Below are 27,012 nucleotides of genomic sequence, written 5' to 3'. Positions count from 1 at the left end.
TCCTCTTCTCTCTATACACCAACTCTCTTGGTTCGGTTATTCGCTCTCATGGTTTTTCCTATCACAGCTACGCCGATGACACCCAACTCATTCTCTCTTTTCCCAGCTCCGACACACAGGTAGCAGAACGGATCACCGCTTGTCTGACTGACATCTCTCAGTGGATGTCTGACCATCACCTGAAACTCAATCTCGACAAGACTGAATTTCTTTTTCTCCCAGGAAAGGGCTCTCCCACCACAGATCTAACCATCACCCTCGACAACTCTGTGGTAACTCCTTCTCACACCGCAAGGAACCTGGGTGTGACACTTGACGACCATCTCTCCCTCACTGCCAACATTGCTTCAACAGCTAGATCTTGCAGATACATGTTGCACAACATCAGAAGGATACGGCCTCTTCTAACCCAGAAGGCGGCACAGGTTCTGGTCCAGGCTCTTGTCATCTCACGCTTGGATTACTGCAACTCCCTCCTGGCTGGTCTTCCTGCATGCGCCATACGACCTCTGCAACTCATCCAGAATGCGGCAGCTCGACTGGTCTTCAACTTACCAAAATTCTCCCACACTACACCGCTCCTCCGCTCCCTTCACTGGCTTCCTGTAGCTGCTCGCATCCGCTTCAAGACTCTAGTGCTTGCGTTCCATGCTACAAACGGATCCGGTCCGGCCTACATCCAGGACATGATCAAAACCTACACCCCAGCCCGCCCACTCCGCTCTGCATCGACAAACCGGCTCGCTGCCCCCTCACTGAGAGGATCGCAGAGGCACTCGCAGAACTCGAGACTGTTCACTGTCCTCGCTCCCAAATGGTGGAACGATCTCCCCATCCACATCCGGACAGCAGAAAGCCTCCACATCTTCCGACGCCGACTAAAAACACATTTCTTCCGACTCTACCTCGACTAAGACGACAAAAAAAAAAACTTGTATTGCACTTATGACTAGCACTTCATAGTTGCTCTTACTTACTTCTAGCTCTTATTTGTACCCAAATGTTTAAATGCACTTTTGTAAGTCGCTTTGGATAAAAGCGTCTGCTAAATGACATGTAATGTAAATGTAATGTAACTGCTGGCATTGGTCCTAGCAGTACGGCACTTCTGACCGTACCTGCACAGCAACCACTTTCTCATCCACACGGACCATGCCTCCCTGACCTTGTTACTGAACAAGCAGCCGGAGGGGCAGGTCGCTCGATGGCTGGAGATGATGTAAAACATGTTTATTATTTCTTACCAGTGGTTGCACGTCGCTGTGTTGTGTTGTGCCTTGTTTGAGGTGAAGCCGGTACCAGTGAGGAAGCAGCTGATGGCTCTGCTTTGGAGTCGTCACTGATGGTGGTGGCTGGGCCCTCCTCGCATATGGAATGAGATTCTTGAACACAGAAGTGCACACACATGCTGTATTACACACACGTTACACATAAAAACAAATGTTACACTTTATTAGAATAAGTCTAATTCATGAGATTTTTCAAACATTTTTTACATGCTTATGTAAGGTTTTATTGTCATTAAAACTGACGGCACTCTCGCTGTTTTCTGCGCACGCTGCCATGTTGATATTGTCAGAGAACTAGTGGAGGGAGGGGGAGACGAATAGAGCTGTAAAGCGCTTTAAAGAGGACAAATCAGAAACCCCCTGGAAGATGTGGGTGTGTGTTTGCCTGTGTCTCATTTGCATGTAAAGGGACCATGCACGAAAACCGAGCGTTCTGAAAGGGGCGGGTTTAGCAGGGTCACTGAACTACTATGATTCTTCATCCTTATGGTATTTTGACCAAAGCATGTCACTGACATGTTCATTAGGACACCAGGGAACTATTTTAATGGGGGAAATAGGGTATAATATGTCCCCTTTAAAATATCACAATACATGGCCCCATTCATCCTCTCTGCAATACGGATCAGTTGTCCTGTCCCCTTTGCAGAAAAGCAGCCCCAAAGCACCATGTTTCCACCCCCATGCTTCACAGTGGATATGGTGTTCTTGGGATGCAACTCAGCATTCTTCTACCTCCAAACACGGAGTTGTTACCAAATAGTTGTATTTTGGTCTCATCTGACCATATGACATTCTCCCAATCCTCCTCTGGATGATCCAGATGGCCTCTGGCAGACAGGCCTTGACATTTAAACAGGGGAACCTGTCTGGCACTGCAGGATTTCAATCCATGACGACGTAGTGTGTTGTTCTCGTAACTAGGGTGGGGAATTGACCGATTCCGATTCCGATTGCCAACTCCTCAGTAAGGACAGTCACTATTGGCTGTCCTAAAAGTCGCTAGATGTCGCTAAATGGCGTCATCGCCTTGATGTGCACCGTGACACAGTATAGATATCACATATGTTATGTCTGATATGTGTCAAATGCTGTGATTTATTTTTGTGTGAGACTGAGTGAAGAAACATTTACATTTAAAAGGAGGTGGCCATGCGCATGCGCGATTCCCGACTGTCTGTGAGTGCTTGGGGAGGGGATCCCGGCAGCACAGTTGAGCACAGTAACTGCAGAATGATACATGCTTTCACACGAGAGTCTGCAAACACCACAAAAGTCTCCAATAACACCAGAAAAAGCCGCTAGATTTGTCTATAGTCTGTCATACAATCCTGTAAGGGTGCAAACACTCACAACATGTTGAAACTTTTGTCAACCCAGCATGGCATTAAGTACCAAGAATGTCATGTGTTTGACCGCCTGCGTACGAGTGCTAACGTTTCTGGTCAAAGCTCTACTGCGACCTCCGTTGGCGATGGTAACGATGGTTTATAATAAATATCCTGCATTACCACACTGTCGCCTTGCAACTGCAAGCAGCATACACAGTTTTTATTAATAAAACATGTAAATGTTTCCCAGTTTTATGAATTTTTGATGATGAGATGATTAGATTACATAAGAATAGCTAATGTTCATTAAGTGTACTGTGACAAGCTTACAGTAGTGTTATATTCATTTAAAAAAATGAAAAATATTTTTCTAAAGAGGACTTGTATTGTAAATGTTACTGGGGATCAGGTCATTGACCAGATCCCCCCGTGTAGTTGTGGGCTGATTCTTCACCGTTCTCAAGATCATTTGTACACCATGAGGTGAGATCTTGCATGGAGCCCCAGACCGAGGGAGATTGTTAGTGACCTTGTATGTCTTCTTTTTTTCTCACCAAGCTGCTTGCCTATTGTTCTATAGCTCATCCCAGCCTTGTGCAGGTCTACAATTTTGTCTCTGGTGTCTTTAGCGTGCTCTCTAGGCTTGGCCATCGTGGAGGTTGGAGTCTGACTGTTTCAAGGTGTGGACAGGTGACTTTTATACAGATAACCACTTCAAACAGGTGCCACTAATACAGGCAACGAGTGGAGGATAGAAGAGCTTCTTAAAGAAGAACTTACAAGTGTGGGAGAGCCAGGATTCTTGCTTGTTTGTAGGTGTCCAAATATTTATTTTTCGCAAGAATATACAAATAAATTGTTTAAAAATCATCCAATGTGATTTCCTGGATTTTTTTCCATATTCTGTCACTCATAGTTGAAGTGTACCTAGGATGAGGCTTAAGCACTTGGTGCCACCTGCCATTCAAACAGTAGAACAAGGAAGTACACTGCTGTTCCAATTAAAGAATCATACTTTGGCTCACCAAACTGCAGCAGCTTCGCTCAGCTCACCAAGACAGAGGGCCAGGTGAGGCTTTTCACCCTCCTTTGATTTACCTCCACTGATCTCTCACCCAAGACTCCTGTTTGCAGGGGGTGGAGAGTCAATCTAGAGACAAAAAAAGACACACCCACACAGATGCACCAAACAAACACTAAGGCTGTAACAATGATGAAACTCCACTATAACTATGTGGCTGTTCAAAAAGGACTGGTTTACTATATTAAGATATTATCATGAAACTAAAAATCATATTAGTCAATGATTCATGGTTAAAGTTGCTTCCCTGCATTTCAAACAAGAACTGGGGTCTGTTGCATGAAACTAGGATAAAGGATTAAGCAGGCCTATGTTGCTTATCCTGGCTGAACTTCTCCAGAGGGGTATTCCAGAAAGCAGGTTCAACAAACTCTGAGTCTATCCCTGAACTCTGAGTTGACTTACTCTGAGTCGGGAAACTCTGAGTATCCGGTTCCAGAACAGCTGATCTGAGTTAGTTCAATCAACTCTGAGTATGTTAACCTCGAGGTACGCGCGTGCACAACCACTATAAAAAGCCATCATCAATGGAGCCCCGATACCACGAGTCACCATGACAACCGAGAAAAAAAAAAGATCAACTTATTTCAGTGCGAAGGAGTTGGAGATCCTTTTGCTGACCTACGGAGAATATGAGCACATATTTCGCCGCGAATGCAACACAGCTGCAGCAGCGAAGGAGAGAGAGACCGCATGGGAGAAAATTGCTGCCCGAGTCAACGCGTAAGTTTGAATGTACTATTCCATTGACGTAACATTCAACCGTAAGATCGTACCATAGCCTATAGTTATGTATATATGTATATATATGTATATGTGTGTATATATATACACGTATATGTATATGTATATGTATAAATATATATATATATATATATATATACATATACATATATGTGTATATGTATGTATGTGTGTGTATATGTATGCCTCCTTTTTAACAAATATATATCCACCCACCCAACAGTTGTGGATGGTGTAATCTGCCTGGTTCAGCCTCCGACTGAAACAATTGTTAACCCTGCAGCTGTAAGTATTCCATACTCAGATCTTGCCTCAGAGGACTTGGTCAATGCTCCCCGGGCGCTACTCAGTGTGGCAGCCCACTGCTCCTAACTAGGATGGGTCAAAATGCAGAGGAATACTTTCCCTAAGGGGATTAATAAAAACTAACTTTAACTTTAACTTTAACTTTAGTTCAAAGTATTCTGAAACAGTATCTTTTCCTGCATCACAGGAGGAGGAGGAGGAGGAGGAGGAGGATGATGAGGAAACGCTGTCTGCTGCCACAGGGAGAGATCCGGAGGGGCCTACTGAAGTGTGTCTTAATATTATGTATAGCTACTGGCACTGCTCTACCCATTCATATTCATTTACATTCTTGAGTGGAATTTGGAGTTTGACATGTACACTGAAGTGATGAGCATAGATAATGGACAAACTAGCACATTCTTGTCCTTCAACAGAACATGGCTGGGCATCACCATGAGGAGGGTCCATCAACTTCTAGAGCACAGCTTGACACAGTGAGATTTTCGGTCAATACCATGTTAAATCTGTATGTAGAACTGCAGGAATTAAATGTCGTCTATATGTTTCCGAGTTGCCGGTAAAAGAGTTGTACAGGGTGCACCTAATGAAAACCATTCAAAAAACCGAGAAAGAAATGGTGTACCTGGACCAGCAAATCAGAAAAACAGACTTGTAAATTCTATTACTTGAACGCCAGTTGAGGTGGGTGCATTTTGAAACAGGTGAATATGTGAAATATGTTAATAGTTGGAACTATATTACAAATCCTGACTGTTGCTTTTGTACTTTTAGGGAATAAAGAAGAACCAAATCACATGTGAATTTGTCTTTTATTTTTAATCAAAACGTCTAATCTGGGTCGGAAGATTCTCTCACGACGTAATGCATTTCTAATCAATACGGCTTCGATGTCGATTGGATTTCTAATGAATGGGCAATCCATGTCTAACTGCTTTCTTCGTGTGGGAGAAGACAGGTAGAAACTCTGGGTTTCTTATAGTAAACCTGCCAGCGAGCAGGTTATGTTCACAGAGTAAGTTACCACAGTAACAGACCCAGAGTTTAAGTTACCTCTCTTTCTGGAACGGATAACTCAGAGTTTCCCTCATCTCAGGGTTAACAAACTCAGAGTTCTCACATAACCCGCTTTCTGGAATACCCCTCAGAAGTCCTCAAGTCGGTTGCAGGAAAGCAATGGTGCATACCTGGTCCAGGCTAAACAACAGTATATGTTAATCCTGCTACTCAATCCGGCCAATTAGCTGTTAATCTGATCAGAAATAAACGTGTTTCACATGTTATTCATGATCTCTCTGGAGTTTTATTAAGCTACATTAAAATATTACAGTGATGACATGTGGTTCAATGTCATTTTAATTCTGATTAGTCTTGAATGATTGCATTAAGACTGATGTTGGCATTTGATTAAAACATTTTTATCGTGATTTATTTGTGCAGATGTTGAGATGATTAGAAACAGCTGAGGTTGTAATAGTGGTTTCATTCAAGTCAGTGACGAGAGCAATTATATAAAATACTCATTCATTCATCTGTGTTTGTGTCACAATGAAGTTTTACATGACAAAACTGATACTTGGAAAACCTTCTGACAGGACAGTGTCTGCATGAGATTAGTGATTAATTATCAAGTGATTTTATATAAAATTCAAATCAGATACATAATGTCAAGGGGGTGATTTAACCAGGCAAATAGATTTTCAATGTCTAATACTGCTTCTCTCGTGTGGAATGTTGTTAAACACATTCAATTTGTGACTGTCGTGACAGTAACTTATTTTCCTTCAGTGATGACAGTTTACTCAAAGTGATCTATGTCATATCAGTCTATGGTGTTAAATGTGAGGCTCTGCTTTTGAAAATAAAACATTAAAAAATAAATCCTGTGCTACTTTCTTTATAGGGTCTTTCTTTAGAGCTGTGGAGTGATTAAAAGACTTAATTATGTCTGACATTAATCTATTTTAGTGTTGCATTTACATCATAATCAGAAAAAAAAACCAGGAAAACTATATTATTGGATTATTATATTATAAATGTAAACTCTTATTTTACTTTTCATTTTGCCAAATGAAGAACAATTTGTTTCATTTCCTGATGCACGATTCTCTCTCGTCTCTCTGAACAAGTCTTTATTTCTTTCACAAACTGGAGACAGATCAGGGACACTTGTGCAATGAGAACACATGCAGGCAATTAGATAATTTAGATACCGAGGTCCATTTCCAATATTCAAGTGCTTCCAAACGTTGCAATGTGTGAGGAGAAAGACACATTGCGTGATGTGTTGACATAAGTGAACTTAATGTCATGCTTACTCACTAGTTTCCATTCAAATTCATTATTTGAGATAAAGTGTTAAACACTGTATAAAGATCATATGAACTCTGTTAGATAAAGTGTGTGGCTCTTAAAAGAGCCGTTGGGTTGATGTGGTTGTTCCAGTCTGAGCAGTGTGTTTACTTGGAGCTGGTGTACTTGGTGACGGCCTTGGTTCCCTCGGACACGGCGTGCTTGGCCAGCTCACCGGGCAGCAGGAGACGCACGGCGGTCTGAATCTCCCTGGAGGTGATGGTGGAGCGCTTGTTGTAGTGAGCCAGGCGAGACGCCTCACCGGCGATGCGCTCGAAGATGTCGTTGACGAAGGAGTTCATGATGCCCATGGCCTTGGACGAGATGCCAGTGTCGGGGTGGACCTGCTTGAGCACCTTGTACACGTAGATGGCGTAGCTCTCCTTCCTGCTCTTTCTCCTCTTCTTGCCTCCTTTGCCGGCGGTCTTAGTCACGGCTTTCTTGGAGCCCTTCTTGGGCGCGGACTTGGCGGGTTCAGGCATCCTGACAGTTCACACAGATCAATGAGTCATAGCAGGCGGAGGAGACTCTTCTTATAAAAGCTCCATGCAAACACCACTGTGTGCTCCCCCTCCTGTGATTGGTTGATTCTCTCACTGAGGTTTGGGTGAGGAGGAGATAGTGTTGTCTTTGTTTGAAACACACTGGAGACATTTTAGAAACAAATACATGATACATATTAATTAAATAACCTATCTTTAGTTATTTCTTCAGATTTCTACAGATTTGATGCTTCAAATGTCCGATGTAGTGAACACAATGACTTCTGATATGCTGTAATATGTGTCACTTGTATCTTTGTCTCTCCTCATCTGAAGTCTGAGTAAAAGATTTGGAATGAGCAGCAATGTAAATACAATATTTTTTTTAGTTTACTATTAATAATAATATAGTGAGCACCTTGTGATTGACATACATCATTTTATAATAAATCAATTACTAGTACTACTAACATCAACATAAACATTGTTAAGATACTTTGTACTACATAATCAATGAATATAAATAAAAATGGGCTATTTTATTTACACATTTTTATTATATTTACTAGTGGTGTTGTTAAAAATATATATTAGGGCCATCAATTGATTAAAAATGATTGCGATTGGTTGCATCGCTCACTGCAGTTGGATGTGGAGATGCTTTTGTCTTTGTTTGAAACAGAGTGGAGACATTTTAGAAAACATACACAATACATTTGATTAAAGAAACTAATCGCTTCTGTCCTTCACTTATTTATTCAGACCGAAATAAGTGACTACATTATCATTGTTCCTGTGACTCACATTTACACTTTTCTGCTTTTGTATCAAGTAGAAACTCAGAATCATGATGATCAAACCTCGAGTAAAAGGAAGAAAACATTGTTTTACAATCATTTTATCCTTTCAGTTGAACAAAAGCCTAAAAGGCCAGGGTTATTTTCTGGTTCCAGTCCAGCCCTGTCTGTGGCAATGTCCTCGGTCGATATTTCCTGAAGACCTGTTAGTGTCTTCTCATTGATTGTCAGATTATGATGATGAATCATACATCTCATGAGAAAGACATGGCTTCCTGGGGACATCGTGCTCAGAAAATGATTGTTTTTCCTCATTTTTGAGAACAATTGTTCCGCTGTTTGGGAATTCACCCATCCACTGATTTCTGGGACAAGACCAACTTTTCTGAGGCAGTCAAGACATGAGTTTGCCTCATGAAATGTGTCATATAGTGCATAGTGATCTGCAGATCCTGTGCCTGGGTGTGCATTTATGTCTGCAGGCCTCTTCCGCAATTTTAGCCAGGGCAGTTTTTTTTCCATTTCAAACTTCTTGGCGGAGTCCAGAATTTGAGGTGAGGCCATGACTACATTTGGCAGGTGTTTGAAGGATGCACATATTAGATTTTTACACAGAAATGACTGTGAACATTGAGTATGCAGTACATGCTAGACCTGTATGTGGTGCTGTGATGCTCCTACAGCATAAACAGAGATGTTGAGCATTGGGGGTGGCTGATTGTACTCAATTCCATTGTAAGTCACTTTGGATAAAAAGTGATAAAAGTGTCTGCTAAATGACATGTAATGTAATGCAATAAAGGATGTGCACTTTTTGCAAAATTAAAAAAAAAATAAACAAGTAAATGTAACAATGTATACAATCACTGAAACAGAGACAGAATGGACCAAGGAAAGAAAATAGAAGTTTCCATAAAGTGAATAAAACAAACAATTTCCAAACACAGGAGGATGGGACACATGGTTGGTGTAGTGGTTAGCACTCTTGCCTTTGCAGCCCGTACCCCGGTTGGAACAAAGGCCTTTCTGCATGGAGTTTGCATGTTTCCTCCCACAGTCCAAAAACATGCAATATGGTATATTAGGTAAATTAGTTTCTCATGTAAATGTGTGTCCAGGGTGTGACCCCACCTATCACCCTCTGTCAACTGAGACAGACCCCCCCGCAACCCTCCGGTGCAGGATAAAGTGGTAGAAGATGGATGGAAGAGGTCGACGACAACAAAAATGGTGACAGCAAATGCCAGACAAGAGCGAGACGAGTGAAGATATGACATAATTTTCCCAAAATAGTGTATTGGTTGTCCACAGAAAAAGTACAGCACACATTTCATAGCATTTCTGTGTGGATAAAAACACAGAGACGATTAAAAAAAACTAGACTGGTTTTCATGTGGACAGCCCCCGAAATGAAAATGTCTGACCTGGGGCCCGTTTCAGAAAGCACGTTCAACAAACTCGGAGTTAAAACCATAGCTCTAGGTTGACCAACACTGAGCTGTGAAACTCTGAGTTTTGGGTTTCAGAACAGCTGATCAGCATTAGTTCAATCAACTCAGAGTATGTTCACTCTGAGTTAAGCGTGTGTGTTGGGAATGAAAAAAGCCATCATCAATGGAGCTTTGATACTACGATTCACCATGGCAACGGGTAAACAAAGAGCACAGCCTCTATTTTAATCCAATTGAGCAGAAACATTAACGCATGCCAATGACCATGACATTTATGTTCAAAAACAGGAGTGAAGAGAGAAGTCAATAAAAGAACACCATTAAATTTTTTTACAGTGTAATCCACACATTCATCATTTAACAGACTTCATTAATAATTAAATGCTGCAGTCCAGTCCATATGTTACATTTGATTTGATGTTTATTCAGCTGTTACCTGACCGGGACAAATGCATGAGACAGAAACTGACGATGAGAATATGGATCAAACTGATGAAACATAGTTTACTTATGGAACTATAATTATAAAGTCAAACTTAAGTGTCCATGTTCAAACTTTTTTGACTCTATTTTACATTACAAACATTTTGCTCAGCTATATTTCGATTTGTAAATATAAACACAGTCACTGAAATGCTGTTGTGGTGGGGGACCAGTTAAAGGGACAGACAGGAAAAAAAGAGAGCCCAGCTCTGCGTGAGATCGTTGTTATCTGTTACTTGTGAATAGAGAAAATAAAGTCTCGCCGAAACGATGTCTTTTCATTTGAAGAATTAATTTCCTCTTTGTAAACCACATAAAACTATAGAACAAAATGTGCAAAAGATGAAACCACTCTATTATGTGGCTGAGGACTGGTTTACTATAGTGAGAAACCATGAAACCATCAAACTAGTGGATGATTCATGGTTAAAGTTGCTTCCCTACATTTCACATTATTGATAACTGATCAACCTGCAACACATCATTATTATTATTATTATGAAAATAACATGACCATCTTATAACTATTGTACTTAACAAGTCATTACATTAGAAATGAGCTGCTATTACTATAGTATCACCTCCAGACATTGGTGTGGGTTCTTATGGCATAATGTTAAACAATAACACTTTTGTTAATCAGCAGTTGGCATTGAGTAAATAAAGATCACATGACTTTATAAATGTAGTGACAATGAGACTGAAGTAAGGATACAACTCAAACTGTGATTTTGAACAGTAACTGTGTTGGTGTTCACCACATTTAATGATGACAGCCTTGATAGCCTTGGGTGATACTGTAACAAACAATATATTTGTTTATTCATAATGAAAGACATTTATTAACTGTTCAGTAAATTATATAAGGAAACGATGAAAAGAGTTGAAACAGCAGAGATCTGTTGTCTAGAGTTGAGAGTGAGGTGGCTCTTAAAAGAGCCGTTGTGGTGGAGGTTAGTGGAGCAGCATCAGCACAGAGTTTAAGCTCTCTCTCCACGGATGCGGCGGGCCAGCTGGATGTCCTTGGGCATGATGGTGACTCTCTTGGCGTGGATGGCGCACAGGTTGGTGTCCTCGAACAGGCCGACCAGGTAAGCCTCGCTCGACTCCTGCAGAGCCATGACCGCGGAGCTCTGGAAGCGCAGGTCGGTCTTGAAGTCCTGAGCGATCTCTCTCACCAGGCGCTGGAAGGGCAGCTTGCGGATCAGCAGCTCCGTGGATTTCTGGTAGCGACGGATCTCTCGGAGAGCCACAGTACCGGGCCTGTAACGGTGAGGCTTCTTCACGCCGCCGGTGGCAGGCGCGCTCTTACGCGCAGCCTTGGTGGCCAGCTGCTTCCTGGGAGCTTTACCTCCGGTAGATTTACGGGCGGTTTGCTTGGTTCTTGCCATGTTTCTGCTTGTTGCTTTCAACAGGAGAAAAAGTGAAGCAGACACGAGCGACTCTCTGCTCTTAAACTGTGGGAGCAGCTGTGACACGGTGACGCTGCTTCAGTCCTCCGGCTCCTGATTGGTGGTGAACACAGCGCCGCCCAGAGGAGCCCGAGACCCCGCTGCTTATTGGACAAAAGTCGCTTGAAAGGACAGAGGGTGATCCCCCCTCTGCTGCTCTGCTCTGGTTGGTCTGGCAGGAGTCTCCGCTCTTTCGTGGACATATAAAGGAGGGTTTGCGTTAGTCGAGTCACAGTTTCTCTGAGTTTGTCAGAAAAATCTAGTAAAAATTAACCATGTCAGGAAGAGGTAAAACCGGCGGAAAAGCCCGCGCTAAGGCAAAGACCCGCTCCTCTCGTGCTGGACTCCAGTTCCCGGTCGGTCGTGTTCACAGGCTGCTGCGCAAAGGCAACTACGCTCATCGTGTGGGTGCCGGCGCCCCCGTCTACCTGGCCGCTGTGCTCGAGTACCTGACCGCTGAGATCCTGGAGCTGGCTGGAAACGCCGCCCGCGACAACAAGAAGACCCGTATCATCCCCCGCCACCTGCAGCTGGCCGTCCGCAACGACGAGGAGCTCAACAAACTCCTGGGCGGAGTGACCATCGCTCAGGGCGGCGTGCTGCCCAACATCCAGGCTGTTCTTCTGCCCAAGAAGACCGAGAAGGCCGCTAAGTCCAAGTAAACCACATCAACTCCGCAAACAAACAAACAAAAGGCTCTTTTAAGAGCCACACACTCACTCTGAAAAACTGCTCATCCTCCTCTTCAAAATACAGTAAAACTGTCCATGTCTCTAAAAATATAAAGATATTAAATGTCACTAACAGCGCAACAAACTTGTTTTATGAACATTCTCAGTGAAATATGAACCCAATGTGATCAAAATAAACCAGCATACTTTATTTGGTAAATGTATTTTCACCGTTCATTTGCAGGTATATGTATGTTGATGTTTATTAATAATGATATATAATAAACATCAAACAATATATTCCATTCACAATATGTTGTGAATGATGTCATGCATCATTTTATATATACATCAAATATACTGTGTTAGTGTAGTGAAAATATACATTAACACATGATTCAGTCATTAAGATGAGACTGATACAATGAAGAGGGAAGTGAAAGAAACAATGCAACACAATGTACATATACATATGTTATACGTTATACATAACATATAAATATATACGTGGAACACTGTTGTGTTTCTCTCTGCAAGTCTTTGGTGTGTAAGTCATTTCAATATTTGTATTAACAGGGCACAGTATATGATTATGTGATACCTCAAATGTCTGTTGATCAAGAACACAATGACTTTCTAAACCCTGTAATACACGAGTATTACATGTTTTACTTGTTACATTGTCTCTCTTCAGTTATTACACATTTGATTATTCTGAGGTCTGAGTGTAAATACAATGTCATAATCTCTCACGTCTATAGTCAAGTGATGTAGAGCACATGACACATTGAATAAAGCAGTTATTACTTTGTACTTCTAAAAACATTTAATTAAAATAATATATGTTGCACCATATATTCAATGAATATTATAGACATCAGCTTTTATATGTACACAAAATACTATATTATAATAATAATAATCATCAATAATATTAGAGAAGATGGCTGAGCTCTTAGCGGACACAAGTGTGTGGCTCTTAAAAGAGCCTTTGAACAGGATGGACATGTCTCAGTGAGGACAGCTCACTTCTTCTTGGCTGTTGTCTTCTTCACTTTGGGTTTGGCGACCTTCTTGGCGGGAGATTTCTTGGCTGCTGGAGCCTTCTTCACCACCTTCTTCGCTGCCACCTTCTTGGGGCTCTTGGTTGCCACCTTCTTGGAGCTCTTGGTCGCCACCTTCTTGGGGCTCTTGGCTACTTTCTTGGCCGCTGCCGGTTTCTTCACCTTCTTAGGAGACTTTTTAGCAGCTGCTGGCTTCTTAGCTGCCGTTGCCTTGGGCTTTTTGGCCGCTGCGGGTTTCTTGGCGGCGGGCTTCTTGGCTTTAAGAGCGGCCTTCTGTGCTGGCTTCTTGGCTTCTACCTTCTTGTTCATCTTGAAAGATCCGGAGGCCCCGCTTCCCTTGGTCTGGACCAGAGTTCCTTTCAACACCAGAGTCTTGATGGCGGTCTTGACGCGGACCTTGTTCTTGTCCACGTCGTAGCCTCCGGCAGCCAGAGCCTTCTTGACGGCGGCCGCCGACACGCCGCTCCTCTCCTTGGACGCGGCCACGGCTTGAACGATGAGTTCCCTGACGCTGGGGCCGACCTTCTTCGGCTTGGAAGCCGCCTTCTTCTTGGCTGCTTTGGCCGGGGCGGCGGCGGCTGGAGCTGGAGCTACTTCTGCCATGATTCGTGGTTTCTAAGTTGAGCTCAGACTGACAACGATCGCTGTGAAAGAGAGCGGATTATTGGAGAGCACTCAGAGAGGAGGCGGTACTTGAACGCAACATGAGAACCGTGAAGACTCAATGCAGCCACGGCTCCTGTGTGCAGCGTGGACACCGGGACACTTGTGTTTTCTCTTCACTCACAAAAGAGTTTAAATGAGTGTGTGAGAGGAGCTGGAGGCTCACAGTGAACGGAGTCCATAGCGGACTGGTCTCTCTTCATATTGAAGTCATGAAGAGCTCTGATGTTCTCTGTGTTTTCTTTGTGGAGCAAACGAACCTCAGCTGTTCACCGCGGTGAGCAGCGCTGCTCGGCGGCTTTTCACACTCGTTTCTCTCCTAAAAGCAGGTGAAAAACACCAGAGCTTCACCAGAACCTGTTTCTCTGCTGCTGCACACGTTTGTTCTCAGAGTCCAGGTCAAAACAAGCAGCTGCTGATGATCACTGTGTAATAAAGTGCACTTATTGTGCAGCAGCAAACACACACTGCTGATGGCCGAGGCTCATGCTCAAGTTCTCACACACACACTTGTGTCACAGCTGTGAACTGAAATGACAACAAACCTCAGGCAGTGATGACTCTCTCAATACTTTTATAGTTTGATGTAAATAATTTACTACATATTTATTATTATTTCACAAAATGCTATTATGACGCCTCATCTTCTACAGTTTGTTCCAGTATAGCAGCAAAACTATCTCTAAGTGCATTTTCACTGTGGATCTGCATGTATGACTTTGTTGATGTTTATTAATTGTGATGTAGAAAACATTAAATTACTCAGGTATTAAATGGTTAATAACTACCGTAGCTGCAACTTATATTCCTTCAGTTATGAAAGTTTACTCAAAGTGATTACTGATGTCATTCATCAGTCTATGACGTTAAATACAAGACTCGGAAGCGGTGTTTGCTTTAGAGATTTGGGGTAAAGAGTTGTAGAGTTCCTTCAAGATTCATCTATTTCCAGCTCTAGTGTGGTATTTCTATTATAATCAGTGAGTGATTAAAGTCAGACAAACAAGTGTTTGGTGCACATTCATTTCACAAATATTGTCCTTCCATTCTAAATGCAACATGTCCTAAACCTCTTTAACCTCATTTATTATTTGCAGTTTGTGTAGAATACGTCACGTGTTTTCTGGGGCGCGCTCCCCCCCCCGTCAGTTTCTCGAGTCTGTTTCATTCACAAACTGGCGGTAAATAATTGTGTGCGATGCGCACACATGCGGGTAAATGACGTCAAGAAGAACATTTGTAATTGCCATATGCTTCTATCCATTAACTGCAGTTTTATTAATTAAACAACAGAAAGGACAAGAATGTTTCACATGTTATTCACACTGTATAAAGATCATATGAACTCTGTTAGATAAAGTGTGTGGCTCTTAAAAGAGCCGTTGGGTTGATGAGGTGGTTCCAGTCTGGGCAGTGTGTTTACTTGGAGCTGGTGTACTTGGTGACGGCCTTGGTTCCCTCGGACACGGCGTGCTTGGCCAGCTCACCGGGCAGCAGGAGACGCACGGCGGTCTGAATCTCCCTGGAGGTGATGGTGGAGCGCTTGTTGTAGTGAGCCAGGCGAGACGCCTCACCGGCGATGCGCTCGAAGATGTCGTTGACGAAGGAGTTCATGATGCCCATGGCCTTGGACGAGATGCCAGTGTCGGGGTGGACCTGCTTGAGCACCTTGTACACGTAGATGGCGTAGCTCTCCTTCCTGCTCTTTCTCCTCTTCTTGCCTCCTTTGCCGGCGGTCTTAGTCACGGCTTTCTTGGAGCCCTTCTTGGGCGCGGACTTGGCGGGTTCAGGCATCCTGACAGTTCACACAGATCAATGAGTCATAGCAGGCGGAGGAGACTCTTCTTATAAAAGCTCCATGCAAACACCACTGTGTGCTCCCCCTCCTGTGATTGGTTGATTCTCTCACTGAGGTTTGGGTGAGGAGGAGATAGTGTTGTCTTTGTTTGAAACACACTGGAGACATTTTAGAAACAAATACATGATACATATTAATTAAATAACCTATCTTTAGTTATTTCTTCAGATTTCTACAGATTTGATGCTTCAAATGTCCGATGTAGTGAACACAATGACTTCTGATATGCTGTAATATGTGTCACTTGTATCTTTGTCTCTCCTCATCTGAAGTCTGAGTAAAAGATTTGGAATGAGCAGCAATGTAAATACAATATTTTTTTTAGTTTACTATTAATAATAATATAGTGAGCACCTTGTGATTGACATACATCATTTTATAATAAATCAATTACTAGTACTACTAACATCAACATAAACATTGTTAAGATACTTTGTACTACATAATCAATGAATATAAATAAAAATGGGCTATTTTATTTACACATTTTTATTATATTTACTAGTGGTGTTGTTAAAAATATATATTAGGGCCATCAATTGATTAAAAATGATTGCGATTGGTTGCATCGCTCACTGCAGTTGGATGTGGAGATGCTTTTGTCTTTGTTTGAAACAGAGTGGAGACATTTTAGAAAACATACACAATACATTTGATTAAAGAAACTAATCGCTTCTGTCCTTCACTTATTTATTCAGACCGAAATAAGTGACTACATTATCATTGTTCCTGTGACTCACATTTACACTTTTCTGCTTTTGTATCAAGTAGAAACTCAGAATCATGATGATCAAACCTCGAGTAAAAGGAAGAAAACATTGTTTTACAATCATTTTATCCTTTCAGTTGAACAAAAGCCTAAAAGGCCAGGGTTATTTTCTGGTTCCAGTCCAGCCCTGTCTGTGGCAATGTCCTCGGTCGATATTTCCTGAAGACCTGTTAGTGTCTTCTCATTGATTGTCAGATTATGATGATGAATCATACATCTCATGAGAAAGACATGGCTTCCTGGGGACATCGTGCTCAGAAAATGATTGTTTTTCCTCATTTTTGAGAACAATTGTTCCGCTGTTTGGGAATTCACCCATCCACTGATTTCTGGGACAAGACCAACTTTTCTGAGGCAGTCAAGACATGAGTTTGCCTCATGAAATGTGTCATATAGTGCATAGTGATCTGCAGATCCTGTGCCTGGGTGTGCATTTATGTCTGCAGGCCTCTTCCGCAATTTTAGCCAGGGCAGTTTTTTTTCCATTTCAAACTTCTTGGCGGAGTCCAGAATTTGAGGTGAGGCCATGACTACATTTGGCAGGTGTTTGAAGGAGAGCAGCATGTCTGCATAATCCTGTGGACTTTCTGCTCGGATATTGAACTTCACTGAACTCACAACACCACAGGGACACATTATCACAGCCCAGCCACCTTAACAGGAAAATAAATTGAAAATCTCAATATATTGACAACTAATAATGTTAAGTGGAACATATAGCAGCTTGTGGATAGTAATAACAACACAATTTGCTGAATATGTTTAATTTTCTCACAACAAAAAGTTAATTCCAACTCACCTGATGCACCCCAGACCTTCTGAAACACCTTGTCATAGGTACTGCGGCCTTTCATCTGTTCTCTCAAGCGGATGATAAGATCCATTTTTGATCCAGATGAATCAAGGCCACACTGTTTTACTAAAGTCCGAAGTAAATCAACCTGTTAAAACATGGGTAAGCACATCAACAACCAGAACAATGGACAGACATTAAAAGTAATGTATTTCGAGCTCACCATTGGAAAGATGAATGTCTATTAAAACTGGGTCATCTATGTAGTAGAAATGCAAAATAATATTTGAAGCAAGTGCCTTCTTAGAAAAAATTATTTTTGGCTCATTTTCAAGATTCAAGATTCAAGTTTTTATTTGTCACATGTGGATGTACAAGTACACCCCCAGTGAAATGACTTTACAACAGGCCCCACTGTGCAACTGTGCAGCAATAAAATAAAAATGAAAATAAATTTAAAATGCAGTTTTGCTAAATAAGTAGCTATATTATATTATTTACATAAGTTATAAGTACACAAGAAACATATTGAAACATATTGCACATGTACATAGCAGCAGTATGAATTTAAATATGTGTGATGAACGACAACAACTCCCAGAATGCACTGCACATTACACTGCCAGGACTCTTCTTCTTCTGCCATATCATTTTAAAAACTCCCTTCTGTCATTGTTTTTACCACTTTCTCTGCAGAGCAAGAGCCAGTCAGCATATTTTTATCAAAGATGGCGGACACTGTGTTTACATTCTGGGAATGTGGTCTCGTCCCAATATGACTGGGTCTAAAAAGTGCAGAGATGGCCATTGTAGTTACAAACCTTGAACCCATGTTTGCCCTATTCTGAGTCAAATGAAAAAACTTTTTACAACTCAGTGGAAAACTAAGGGGGAGAAGCACAATTAAAAAAAAAAAAAAATACTATTGCTATTCTAGCAATACAAAGTAACACTGCAAATTGGTGAACTATTCCTTATAATATGAAACATTGTTTGGTAATTAGAGTTTGTGGGTTAACCTTTGAATGTAGATATCACCTTTAAGTCCATTACTTCAGTTGTCAATCTATCCACCTCTGCCTGCTTTAGCGGGTTGGATCCTTCACTGCCTTTGACCTTCTTGTATTCCTTGTTAAACACCATATTGCTGGCTCTGGTGTGAGGACCTATCCATGGTGCCCATTTGTGATATGATGGAGATACCACACACGGATTTGCAGCATTGCCTAGATAAGAGCCAACACACAACACAAGCAGAAACATTATTATTGCAAAACTACACTAAATAGGGCAAGTTAAACAAAATCTTCACTTACTCTTCACAAAGCCTCTGCAAATAATTTCCTGGCTGACAGAATGCCAAAAGTCTTCCATGTCAACCTCACCATTAAAGTCAGATGGGGGCTCTTTAAGGTCACTCACTGAAAGAAAAACATTTGTCAAATAACAGTTGACAGTGTACCCTGTCCCCAAATAACAGACTTACTTGGAACACTGAGGACTCCCTTCTTATGCAAATCCATGATGACAACAGGAGGATGGTTTCCACAACTCGCACAAGAGAATGAATACTCATGTGCTGAAAGAGCTTCAAAATGAAGGTACCCGTGAAGTATGCAGTCGTGGTCTGGATATTTATCTTTGTTTGTGGCTTGTAAAGCTGCCACAGCACTCGCCACTGCTGTATGGTTCTGCAAATGAATGTGGATGAAAAACTGTCAGGTCAATATCCAAAGGAAATGAACACAGGCTAACAAATCACAGACATTGAGAGCATTGTAAATGACCTGTACAGAGTTCCTTAGGAAAAGGCAGAAATGGTGTGTCAAAATGACACCATCGTTAAAATTGTGTAGCCCGTCTGTCCACTCCTGGTATCGATAAAATGTGTTGCATGTAACACATAATTTACAATATGTAGTTATACCTACAAAAGAAAAGGATGTTAAAGTCTTGTCAGGTATATAACGGTTACACAATGACTGACTAGTGTAAACATGAAACATGTAGCAATAACTTTTCATGTAATGTAATGCAACCTACCCTCCACAATTCCAGTGACTGATACAATCTTTGCATTTTTGCAAATGGCTATCGCCCCAGAAAGAGGAACTTTGCCGGGACATTTGTGACAGAAGTTCTCTTTGGGAACTAAGTGCCTTGGCATATCCACTGATGAAATCGAATTCCTCGGAAGGTTTGCTGGCAGGGCTTTATGTGAAATTAGGTAATCCACCATTTCAACCAGTGCTTTTCCTTCCGGGGGATAAAGAAGACCATGTTCAGGATGTGCATCATCTTCCACGGGTGCATCATCTTCCACGGGTGGTGCATCATCTTCCATGGGTGCATAATCTTCCATGGGTGCATCGGAGGAGTCTTCTTGACAATCCATATTTTGTACAAAGAAGTCAGGCCTTAATTGGTGCAGGTGCCACTTTGATATGGCTTTGTGTGGGCAAAATGTCCAGGGTTCTGAGCAGGGGCAATTCAATGAGTTGTCTGAATTGTCATAGTGGACCATGACCCTCCCAAATCTAGAATACAATGAAATGTGTGGCTCAAACACAGAAAAATAAATGTATCCCTGTTCATTTTCGAAGTTTACCACCACACTCAGGGGTGAACCTTGATCATCAGCAGCCAGTTTCCTTGTCAGACATTCAGCCACACTGTTTTGGCTTAACCACTTGTTTTCCAGCATTTCTGTGAGAACCCCATCATCAAGAGAAACAGCTGGTGTGGTGGTCACAGGACTAAATGCCAACGACCGAACATGGACACAGTCAAACTCCAGTAACCCACTTGGCAGTGCATTGTCATATGCCCTGTTACATGTCTCCAATTGGCAGGACACATGGCGGTGACTACCCCAGGTACATTTTTGGGCATGGATATAGTGTGCAGTAGCCTTGAAAGATCTAGACACAGCAAAAATCCCCCTTTTCCCATCAACACACACAGAGTTCAGGTGGTGATTTGCTGTTATGTCCGATGATTTTTCCTTGTGTTGCCTTTCAATGTGTGTTTTGAGGTTTTTTCTAAGGATTGGTTTGCAACAAAAACAACATGTTGTTTTTTTGCGCGCCGCCAACAATGTTTTTTTGCGATGGTCTGCTGCTGGGGTCACCGCGGACGCCGGATTCACCATCGCTGATGGAGTCACTGTGGCTGATGGAGTCACCGTGGCTGATGGAGTCACCGTGGGCACTGGAGTCACCATGGCTGCTGGAATGGAAGCTGGAGTCGCCGTGGACGCTGGAGTCACTGCGGACACTGGAGTCACCATGGCTGCTGGAGTGGATGCTGGAGTCACTGTGAATGCCAAATTTGCAGTAGTATTTGTGGTTTTTGTCTTACAGCAGATTTTGAAGTGACGGACAAAAAACTCCTTTCTCACAATGACTTTTGTGCAAAAGCCACAGTGATAATGGTGGCTTTGCACACAGCCAAGCTGGCATTTGTAGACGCTGTATCCTAAAAGACAGATAGGAAAAGTGATTAAGAAGTTTCAAGAAACAAACGAAACAATAAATCCTTTAAGCCCTGCCTGAGAGATTACCTCTTAATGAAGAGGTTCAAAGAACTATCATTATTATCAGGGGCATCTATAAAAATCGAGGAATCTTGAAAAAAAATTTCTTGAAAATAAAATACACATGGACTAGACTAAAGATTCTATACACGTTAAGTCCAATACACATCATAGATGAAATGGCTGCAAGACTAGTTTGCTTATTGTGAGTGTGTGATACTCAAAGGGATGAGTTAAATAGTTGATGGTCATAGTTATCAATGGTCAGGACAAAGAGAAATAACATAATATTTCATAACATGTAAAGCTTATGGGGAAATGAAGGCCTTTCAGCATGGAAATGAAAAAAATATTTGATAATATAGTTGGACTTACCACCATACTCTACAATTGACCGTCTGTGGCCCTGCAGGTGAGCCACAAGTTTTGGGTAGGTCCCCTTTTTATGGCAAATCGGACACTGAAAAGTGTCCGAGTCGCATTTCTTCAGCTCAGGGCCTGTTTCGTTGGCAAAAGTAGTGTTGCTCTATAAGAGAATTAATAAAATGTATTTTGTATTAACATGGGAAAATGTTTAATCCACAATCAAGTAGTAACTGGATTGTATTTGCCTATAAGAATTTCCCTGTTCTAAAATATATGTAGGCTAACTGAAATTAATCAAATCAAATGACACTGTTGACTGTGATTCAACAGAAGTTTTTACTTCTAAATATGAAATATATTATTCATCATCAAATCTTTTATCTTAACAACTGAAGAACTGAGGTCACAAGATTTCAAATTAGCAAAGCTGTGTGTCGGGTGACCATTTCCACAACACCAAAAAGGAGGACACTTAGTGAGGAAAGAAAAATCGCAACATACAACTCTCGTGTACTCCGCACGGCAATGTTGTACATGATAACGATGGTATCATGATACAGTGATTCTGAGATACTCTGTTGACCACAAGACAATTTATCTATGATATATCATGTTGTATGTGTAACAGAAGAGGAAATATTCCTGAGAAGGCAAAAAGTATTTGTTCACAGTATTTGTATTTATTCAATACAACTGTCTTGCAAAGTGCAGTGTCACTAAGCAGAACATTTATAGTCTTAAATGTGCAAATTAAATTTACATAAGAATAAATAAATGCAAAACATATACATTCCAGTTATTAATAAGCATAAAGAACTTTTTTATATAAACAACAAAAGACAGTAAGAAGAAAAACCTTTTCTTCTTTTGACAATTTGGCATTAAATGAGGTCCGTGTTTTCGGCATGTTAACGAGATGAGTGACACAGCAAGCACATGGGAACAGGGGGCGGCTTGTTTACATTTTCAACCAATGTGAAATCAGAGAATTGAGTGACACCGCTTTTAGCCAATCATTTTTAACCAATCTTTTTTTTTCTTTTTCTTTTTACCGAAAGTCTTACACCATTGGATAATATGCAACGTTGCGTTCAGGTGCAACTCCAAAAAATTAAAAAACTAAGCAAAACTAAATAATGAGCATGTAGTTTATCTTATGCGTTCCTTGGTTTAAAATGAGAACCCCTGTCTCAATGAGATAAATATAACATCTATATAAATAAAGTTTAAAAAAACACACACACAAAAAAGTCTTGCTTGCTTGCTATTACAACCGCTATCGTTACAGCACACAGAGACTACTGGTTAGCAAACCAAACCTACTTGATTTAATGTATACAAATAACTACTATTTATACAGTGTTCAGTATCAAAAAATCTTCTTTAACCATTACCTTTTCTTCCATCATTGTCTATCTCAACCTGGGGGGCCCCGATTAGAAGCAACGATGATATGGACGCAGCACTGTTTACTGAGATTGAGCATATGACATGGTTTCTGAAATACAAACCAACTGAATACAAAATAAGTGCAGCCAACAGTGAAATACCTATTAGAAATGCTGTTGATGAATTGGCCCACGGGTCACAAACAAATACACATGTAATAAAGGAAAACTTACAAATTAGAACCTGAAATGCAACATGTGTAAACTAACCTCAAAACAGTAAACAGTGTCCGCCATCTTTGCTAACAGCTACGCTAACAGGACCAAGTATCACTGGTGGCCACGTAACAAAGAAAAGAATGAAGATATTTCTCAACTCAGGTGGAAACTGAGGTTGGGAACACATTATTTTTCTTCAAATATACCTATTATAGTAATATAAAGCTAAATGCAAATCGGTGAAATATTCATTCAGCAAGTACAACACACAACTCATCTCAGTATGAAGCTGCCACAATATGCTAGCGGAGCGGCTCAGGACCCAACTAGGACCCAACAGTTGGGCTGCCCTCACCGTGCCAGACTGGGAATATGGTACATACACGATACATTTTATTAAAGAAACAAATCGCTTCTGTCCTACAGTTATTTCTTTAGACAGAAAAAAGGTAGACATAAATATTGTTCCTGTGACTCACATTTAACATTTTTTCTACAAACAAGAAAACATTGTTTTACAGTCATTTTATCCTTTCATTTGAACATAAATGTGATGCCTCCACATTAGTTATTAATGAAATAAATACAAGAACCAAACAAAATGTCTTCTCGTTTAAGAGTTGTTAATACGAGACAATTTTGTTTATTGCAGTGATTGTGTAAGGTTTTAATGTCATCTATTATATCATATTGTATTTATTTGACAGTTTAATGTGTCGTTTCAGTTAAGTTACATATAAATATGGTGTGAATGGTTTAGTTGACCTGAGAAGATACTATTCTTGTTAATGCCACTGAATTGATGTTGTGTCAAACATCATTAAGTCCTTCCTCATTGCATCACTGTTACCGTTGTTATTATCAGACTAAAACATTGAAAATACAATCTTATAACCTTGATGTTACTGCTGTCCTTTGATGAGATATTGCCATGAAACTAAATATAAAACAACCATGTGTGGTTATTACAAGGTGTTTGCCTGCAGTTAACACAAATCAAATGGGTTCAATTATAACCATAATAAAATTAATTACAATAACTTGTATTTTATTTAATTACCTTTATTACTTACACTGTACACATACTCAAATGTAAAAATAACTAGTACCGCATAACTACTTTATTACTAACAAACGTACATTTACACCAGGATTGATGCAGTCGCAAAAACACATTATTTCAGGTTTTCAATAAAGCGATTTACTTCACGGAAGAATAATAAGACATCAGTTTCAATAGGGTTCTTTGCACCTCGCGCTAGAAAACTTATATAAATTTATTTTGAAATGACTGACACGTTCATGTGTATTAACTAGACATTTTAAAGACCGCTGTATGAACAACTGGAATATGTAATGTTGATGGTAGAAAGGTTTATAACAGACTGTGAGCTCTCAGAGACAAAGTGGTTGGCTCTTAAAAGAGCCGTTGTTGTTTTGTTTGAGGACAAAGTGAAGTGAGTTTAACCGCCGAAGCCGTACAGAGTTCTTCCCTGTCTCTTCAGAGCATAAACCACGTCCATGGCGGTCACAGTCTTCCTCTTTGCGTGCTCGGTGTAGGTGACAGCATCACGGATCACGTTCTCCAGGAAAACCTTCAACACCCCACGAGTCTCTTCGTAGATCAGACCAGAGATACGCTTCACTCCGCCACGGCGAGCCAGACGGCGAATGGCGGGCTTGGTGATTCCCTGGATGTTATCACGGAGAACTTTGCGGTGACGCTTAGCGCCTCCTTTACCGAGACCCTTGCCTCCTTTACCACGGCCACTCATTTTATCGGATTGTAGAATACACAGATATGGTAACTATGTCGAGATTCACGGCTATTCAAAGTCTGTTTGAGGACCTGGTTGAAGCCAGAGGCGCCATATTCTTCCTCTGTGGGTTTCAGGGTGGATAAAGTTGTCTATGGTGCAGCAGCGCCCCCAACAGGAGAAGAGAGTCAGTGACCATGTCTCAGAAGTCTCCCAAAATAAAAGATTAAAAAGTCAACACAAAAAAAACAAAAAACAACACATACATGTGTTAAAGAATATGGAAAATTGTGATTTTAAAACATTCTGTGAGTGAAAGCATCTGCTAAAATGCCATGTAATTTAAAAATAAGTTCTTGGAAAATGATTTGCACTACATTTAGTCATTTGTGCACATCATAGTAGCAATTTCTCCTTCCTCTGAACAAACTGCAAATGCTCCTGGACATGTATCAGTTGCTTTCATACAATTCTCTGCTGTTTTATTACATTATCATTTGCTTATGTCATGTCAGTCAAAATGAACTATACTTATGGATGCTGAATAGCTGTTCCCAATAAAACTAATAGTCTTCATTTCATTGCTTGAGTCATTACATACAAAATTGTTGAACTAGTTATCAAATTCTGTCAAGCAAATGGCAGAGTCATGCAGAGGGTGAATTCACCATCCAGGAGATACTTTCCTCGACATGAAGATATGTGATGTAGATGAAAATATGTGGCTAGACAGACAGGAACGTCTGGATGTGCCAGAATGATTTACCTATGTTCAGTTACAATATGTAGGCTACTGATATATTGTTCACATTTGTGCACAACTCTACCAAAAGGGTGTTTCTTATGTTTGTTCTAAATAAGTGACTGTAGTGTATTTTTCTTTTGCACAATGCTGGAGAACTGCAAAGACCATATACAGTAAAATGTGAAACGTACTTATTCTGTGTCTTGTTGTGTTGTGACTGTGTTGCATTGGAAAATACCGAGAGAATCAAGTGTCATAATGAAAACTTGACGAAGCCATTTGATTATCTTGTTCATAAACGATGGTGTCGAGACTTCTCATTTTGATGACACTGGCAGTTTCATTAACATGAATACTTGCTTTTGTGCAATGGACTATCCATTTTGAGCAAGTGACATGGTTGTGCAGGTTATCCACTAGGTTTCAAAGTTTGCACTAGTTGTTTTGCAAATGTTAATAGTTTTACACCGAAAATTCAGTACTCAGTACTGAAAATGTCTGAAGCCCGACATGTTCTATTTGGTTTATTCTGCCTGTATTTGACAATAAATGTTAGGAACAATATGAACACAAAGATACATTCAGAGGTATGTGTTCTAGAGTTGAGAGTGAGGTGGCTCTTAAAAGAGCCGTTGAGGTGGAGGTTAGTGGATCAACAGCAGCAGCACAGAGTTTAAGCTCTCTCTCCACGGATGCGGCGGGCCAGCTGGATGTCCTTGGGCATGATGGTGACTCTCTTGGCGTGGATGGCGCACAGGTTGGTGTCCTCGAACAGGCCGACCAGGTAAGCCTCGCTGGACTCCTGCAGAGCCATGACCGCGGAGCTCTGGAAGCGCAGATCGGTCTTGAAGTCCTGAGCGATCTCTCTCACCAGGCGCTGGAAGGGCAGCTTGCGGATCAGCAGCTCCGTGGATTTCTGGTAGCGACGGATCTCTCGGAGAGCCACGGTACCGGGCCTGTAACGGTGAGGCTTCTTCACGCCGCCGGTGGCAGGCGCGCTCTTACGCGCAGCCTTGGTGGCCAGCTGCTTCCTGGGAGCTTTACCTCCGGTAGATTTACGGGCGGTTTGCTTGGTTCTTGCCATGTTTCTGCTTGTTGCTTTCAACAGGAGAAAAAGTGAAGCAGACACGAGCGACTCTCTGCTCTTAAACTGTGGGAGCAGCTGTGACACGGTGACGCTGCTTCAGTCCTCCGGCTCCTGATTGGTGGTGAGCGGCTCTTCCTGGAGCGCAGCGCCGCCCAGAGGAGCCCGAGACCCCGCTGCTTATTGGACAAAAGTCGCTTGAAAGGACAGAGGGTGATCCCCCCCTCTGCTGCTCTGCTCTGGTTGGTCTGGCAGGAGTCTCCCGCTCTTTTGTGGACATATAAAGGAGGGTTTGCGTTGTTCGAGTCACAGTTTCTCTGAGTTTGTCAGAAA

At 41.4% G+C, this 27,012-nt stretch overlaps 7 protein-coding genes across 10 annotated transcripts; 1 reads left to right on the top strand and 6 right to left on the bottom strand.

Annotated features, from left to right (window-relative positions):
* Positions 1-7,124: 7,124 nt before the first annotated feature.
* On the bottom strand, positions 7,125-7,630 carry LOC122759955 (histone H2B). Its single transcript, XM_044014974.1, has one exon. The coding sequence runs from the start codon at positions 7,583-7,585 to the stop codon at positions 7,211-7,213; it is 375 nt and encodes a 124-aa protein (XP_043870909.1). The 5' UTR covers positions 7,586-7,630; the 3' UTR covers positions 7,125-7,210.
* A 695-nt stretch (positions 7,631-8,325) lies between these two features.
* On the bottom strand, positions 8,326-23,205 carry LOC122759942. 4 transcript variants are annotated; one of them, XM_044014958.1, is made up of 10 exons: positions 22,881-23,205; positions 21,496-21,646; positions 19,629-21,062; positions 19,373-19,512; positions 19,072-19,276; positions 18,902-19,006; positions 18,624-18,811; positions 17,592-17,733; positions 17,329-17,445; positions 8,326-8,954 (listed from the first exon to the last, which is right to left on the bottom strand). In XM_044014958.1, exons 1-10 carry the CDS (start codon positions 22,893-22,895, stop codon positions 8,479-8,481), a joined length of 2,973 nt encoding a protein of 990 aa, XP_043870893.1. In that variant the 5' UTR covers positions 22,896-23,205; the 3' UTR covers positions 8,326-8,478. The 4 variants fall into 4 exon arrangements, with proteins under 4 accessions (XP_043870893.1, XP_043870891.1, XP_043870890.1 ...); XM_044014956.1 differs by lacking the exon at positions 8,326-8,954 and having other exon boundaries at positions 16,700-17,445; positions 22,881-22,958; positions 23,145-23,176; XM_044014955.1 differs by lacking the exon at positions 8,326-8,954 and having other exon boundaries at positions 16,700-17,445.
* On the bottom strand, positions 11,206-11,828 carry LOC122759944 (histone H3). The gene has a single exon (XM_044014961.1). It carries the CDS (start codon positions 11,705-11,707, stop codon positions 11,297-11,299), a length of 411 nt encoding a protein of 136 aa, XP_043870896.1. The 5' UTR covers positions 11,708-11,828; the 3' UTR covers positions 11,206-11,296.
* On the top strand, positions 12,043-12,486 carry LOC122759945 (histone H2A-like). The gene has a single exon (XM_044014962.1). It carries the CDS (start codon positions 12,043-12,045, stop codon positions 12,427-12,429), a length of 387 nt encoding a protein of 128 aa, XP_043870897.1. The 3' UTR covers positions 12,430-12,486.
* Positions 12,646-14,149, bottom strand: LOC122759943 (histone H1-like). Its single transcript, XM_044014960.1, has one exon. It carries the CDS (start codon positions 14,103-14,105, stop codon positions 13,464-13,466), a length of 642 nt encoding a protein of 213 aa, XP_043870895.1. The 5' UTR covers positions 14,106-14,149; the 3' UTR covers positions 12,646-13,463.
* LOC122759946 (histone H2B) lies at positions 15,480-16,004 on the bottom strand. The gene has a single exon (XM_044014963.1). The coding sequence runs from the start codon at positions 15,957-15,959 to the stop codon at positions 15,585-15,587; it is 375 nt and encodes a 124-aa protein (XP_043870898.1). The 5' UTR covers positions 15,960-16,004; the 3' UTR covers positions 15,480-15,584.
* A 973-nt stretch (positions 23,206-24,178) lies between the features above and the next one.
* On the bottom strand, positions 24,179-26,896 carry LOC122759947 (histone H3-like). The gene is made up of 2 exons (XM_044014964.1): positions 26,336-26,896; positions 24,179-24,869 (listed from the first exon to the last, which is right to left on the bottom strand). Exons 1-2 carry the CDS (start codon positions 26,677-26,679, stop codon positions 24,557-24,559), a joined length of 657 nt encoding a protein of 218 aa, XP_043870899.1. The 5' UTR covers positions 26,680-26,896; the 3' UTR covers positions 24,179-24,556.
* Between the last annotated feature and the right edge of the window lie 116 nt (positions 26,897-27,012).

Source organism: Solea senegalensis, unplaced genomic scaffold (assembly GCF_019176455.1).
Source record: "Solea senegalensis isolate Sse05_10M unplaced genomic scaffold, IFAPA_SoseM_1 scf7180000012694, whole genome shotgun sequence".
Taxonomy (NCBI): Eukaryota; Metazoa; Chordata; class Actinopteri; order Pleuronectiformes; family Soleidae; genus Solea; species Solea senegalensis.
The sequence above is the reverse complement of the archived record's forward strand: the minus strand, read 5'-3'. Positions and strand labels throughout refer to the sequence as shown.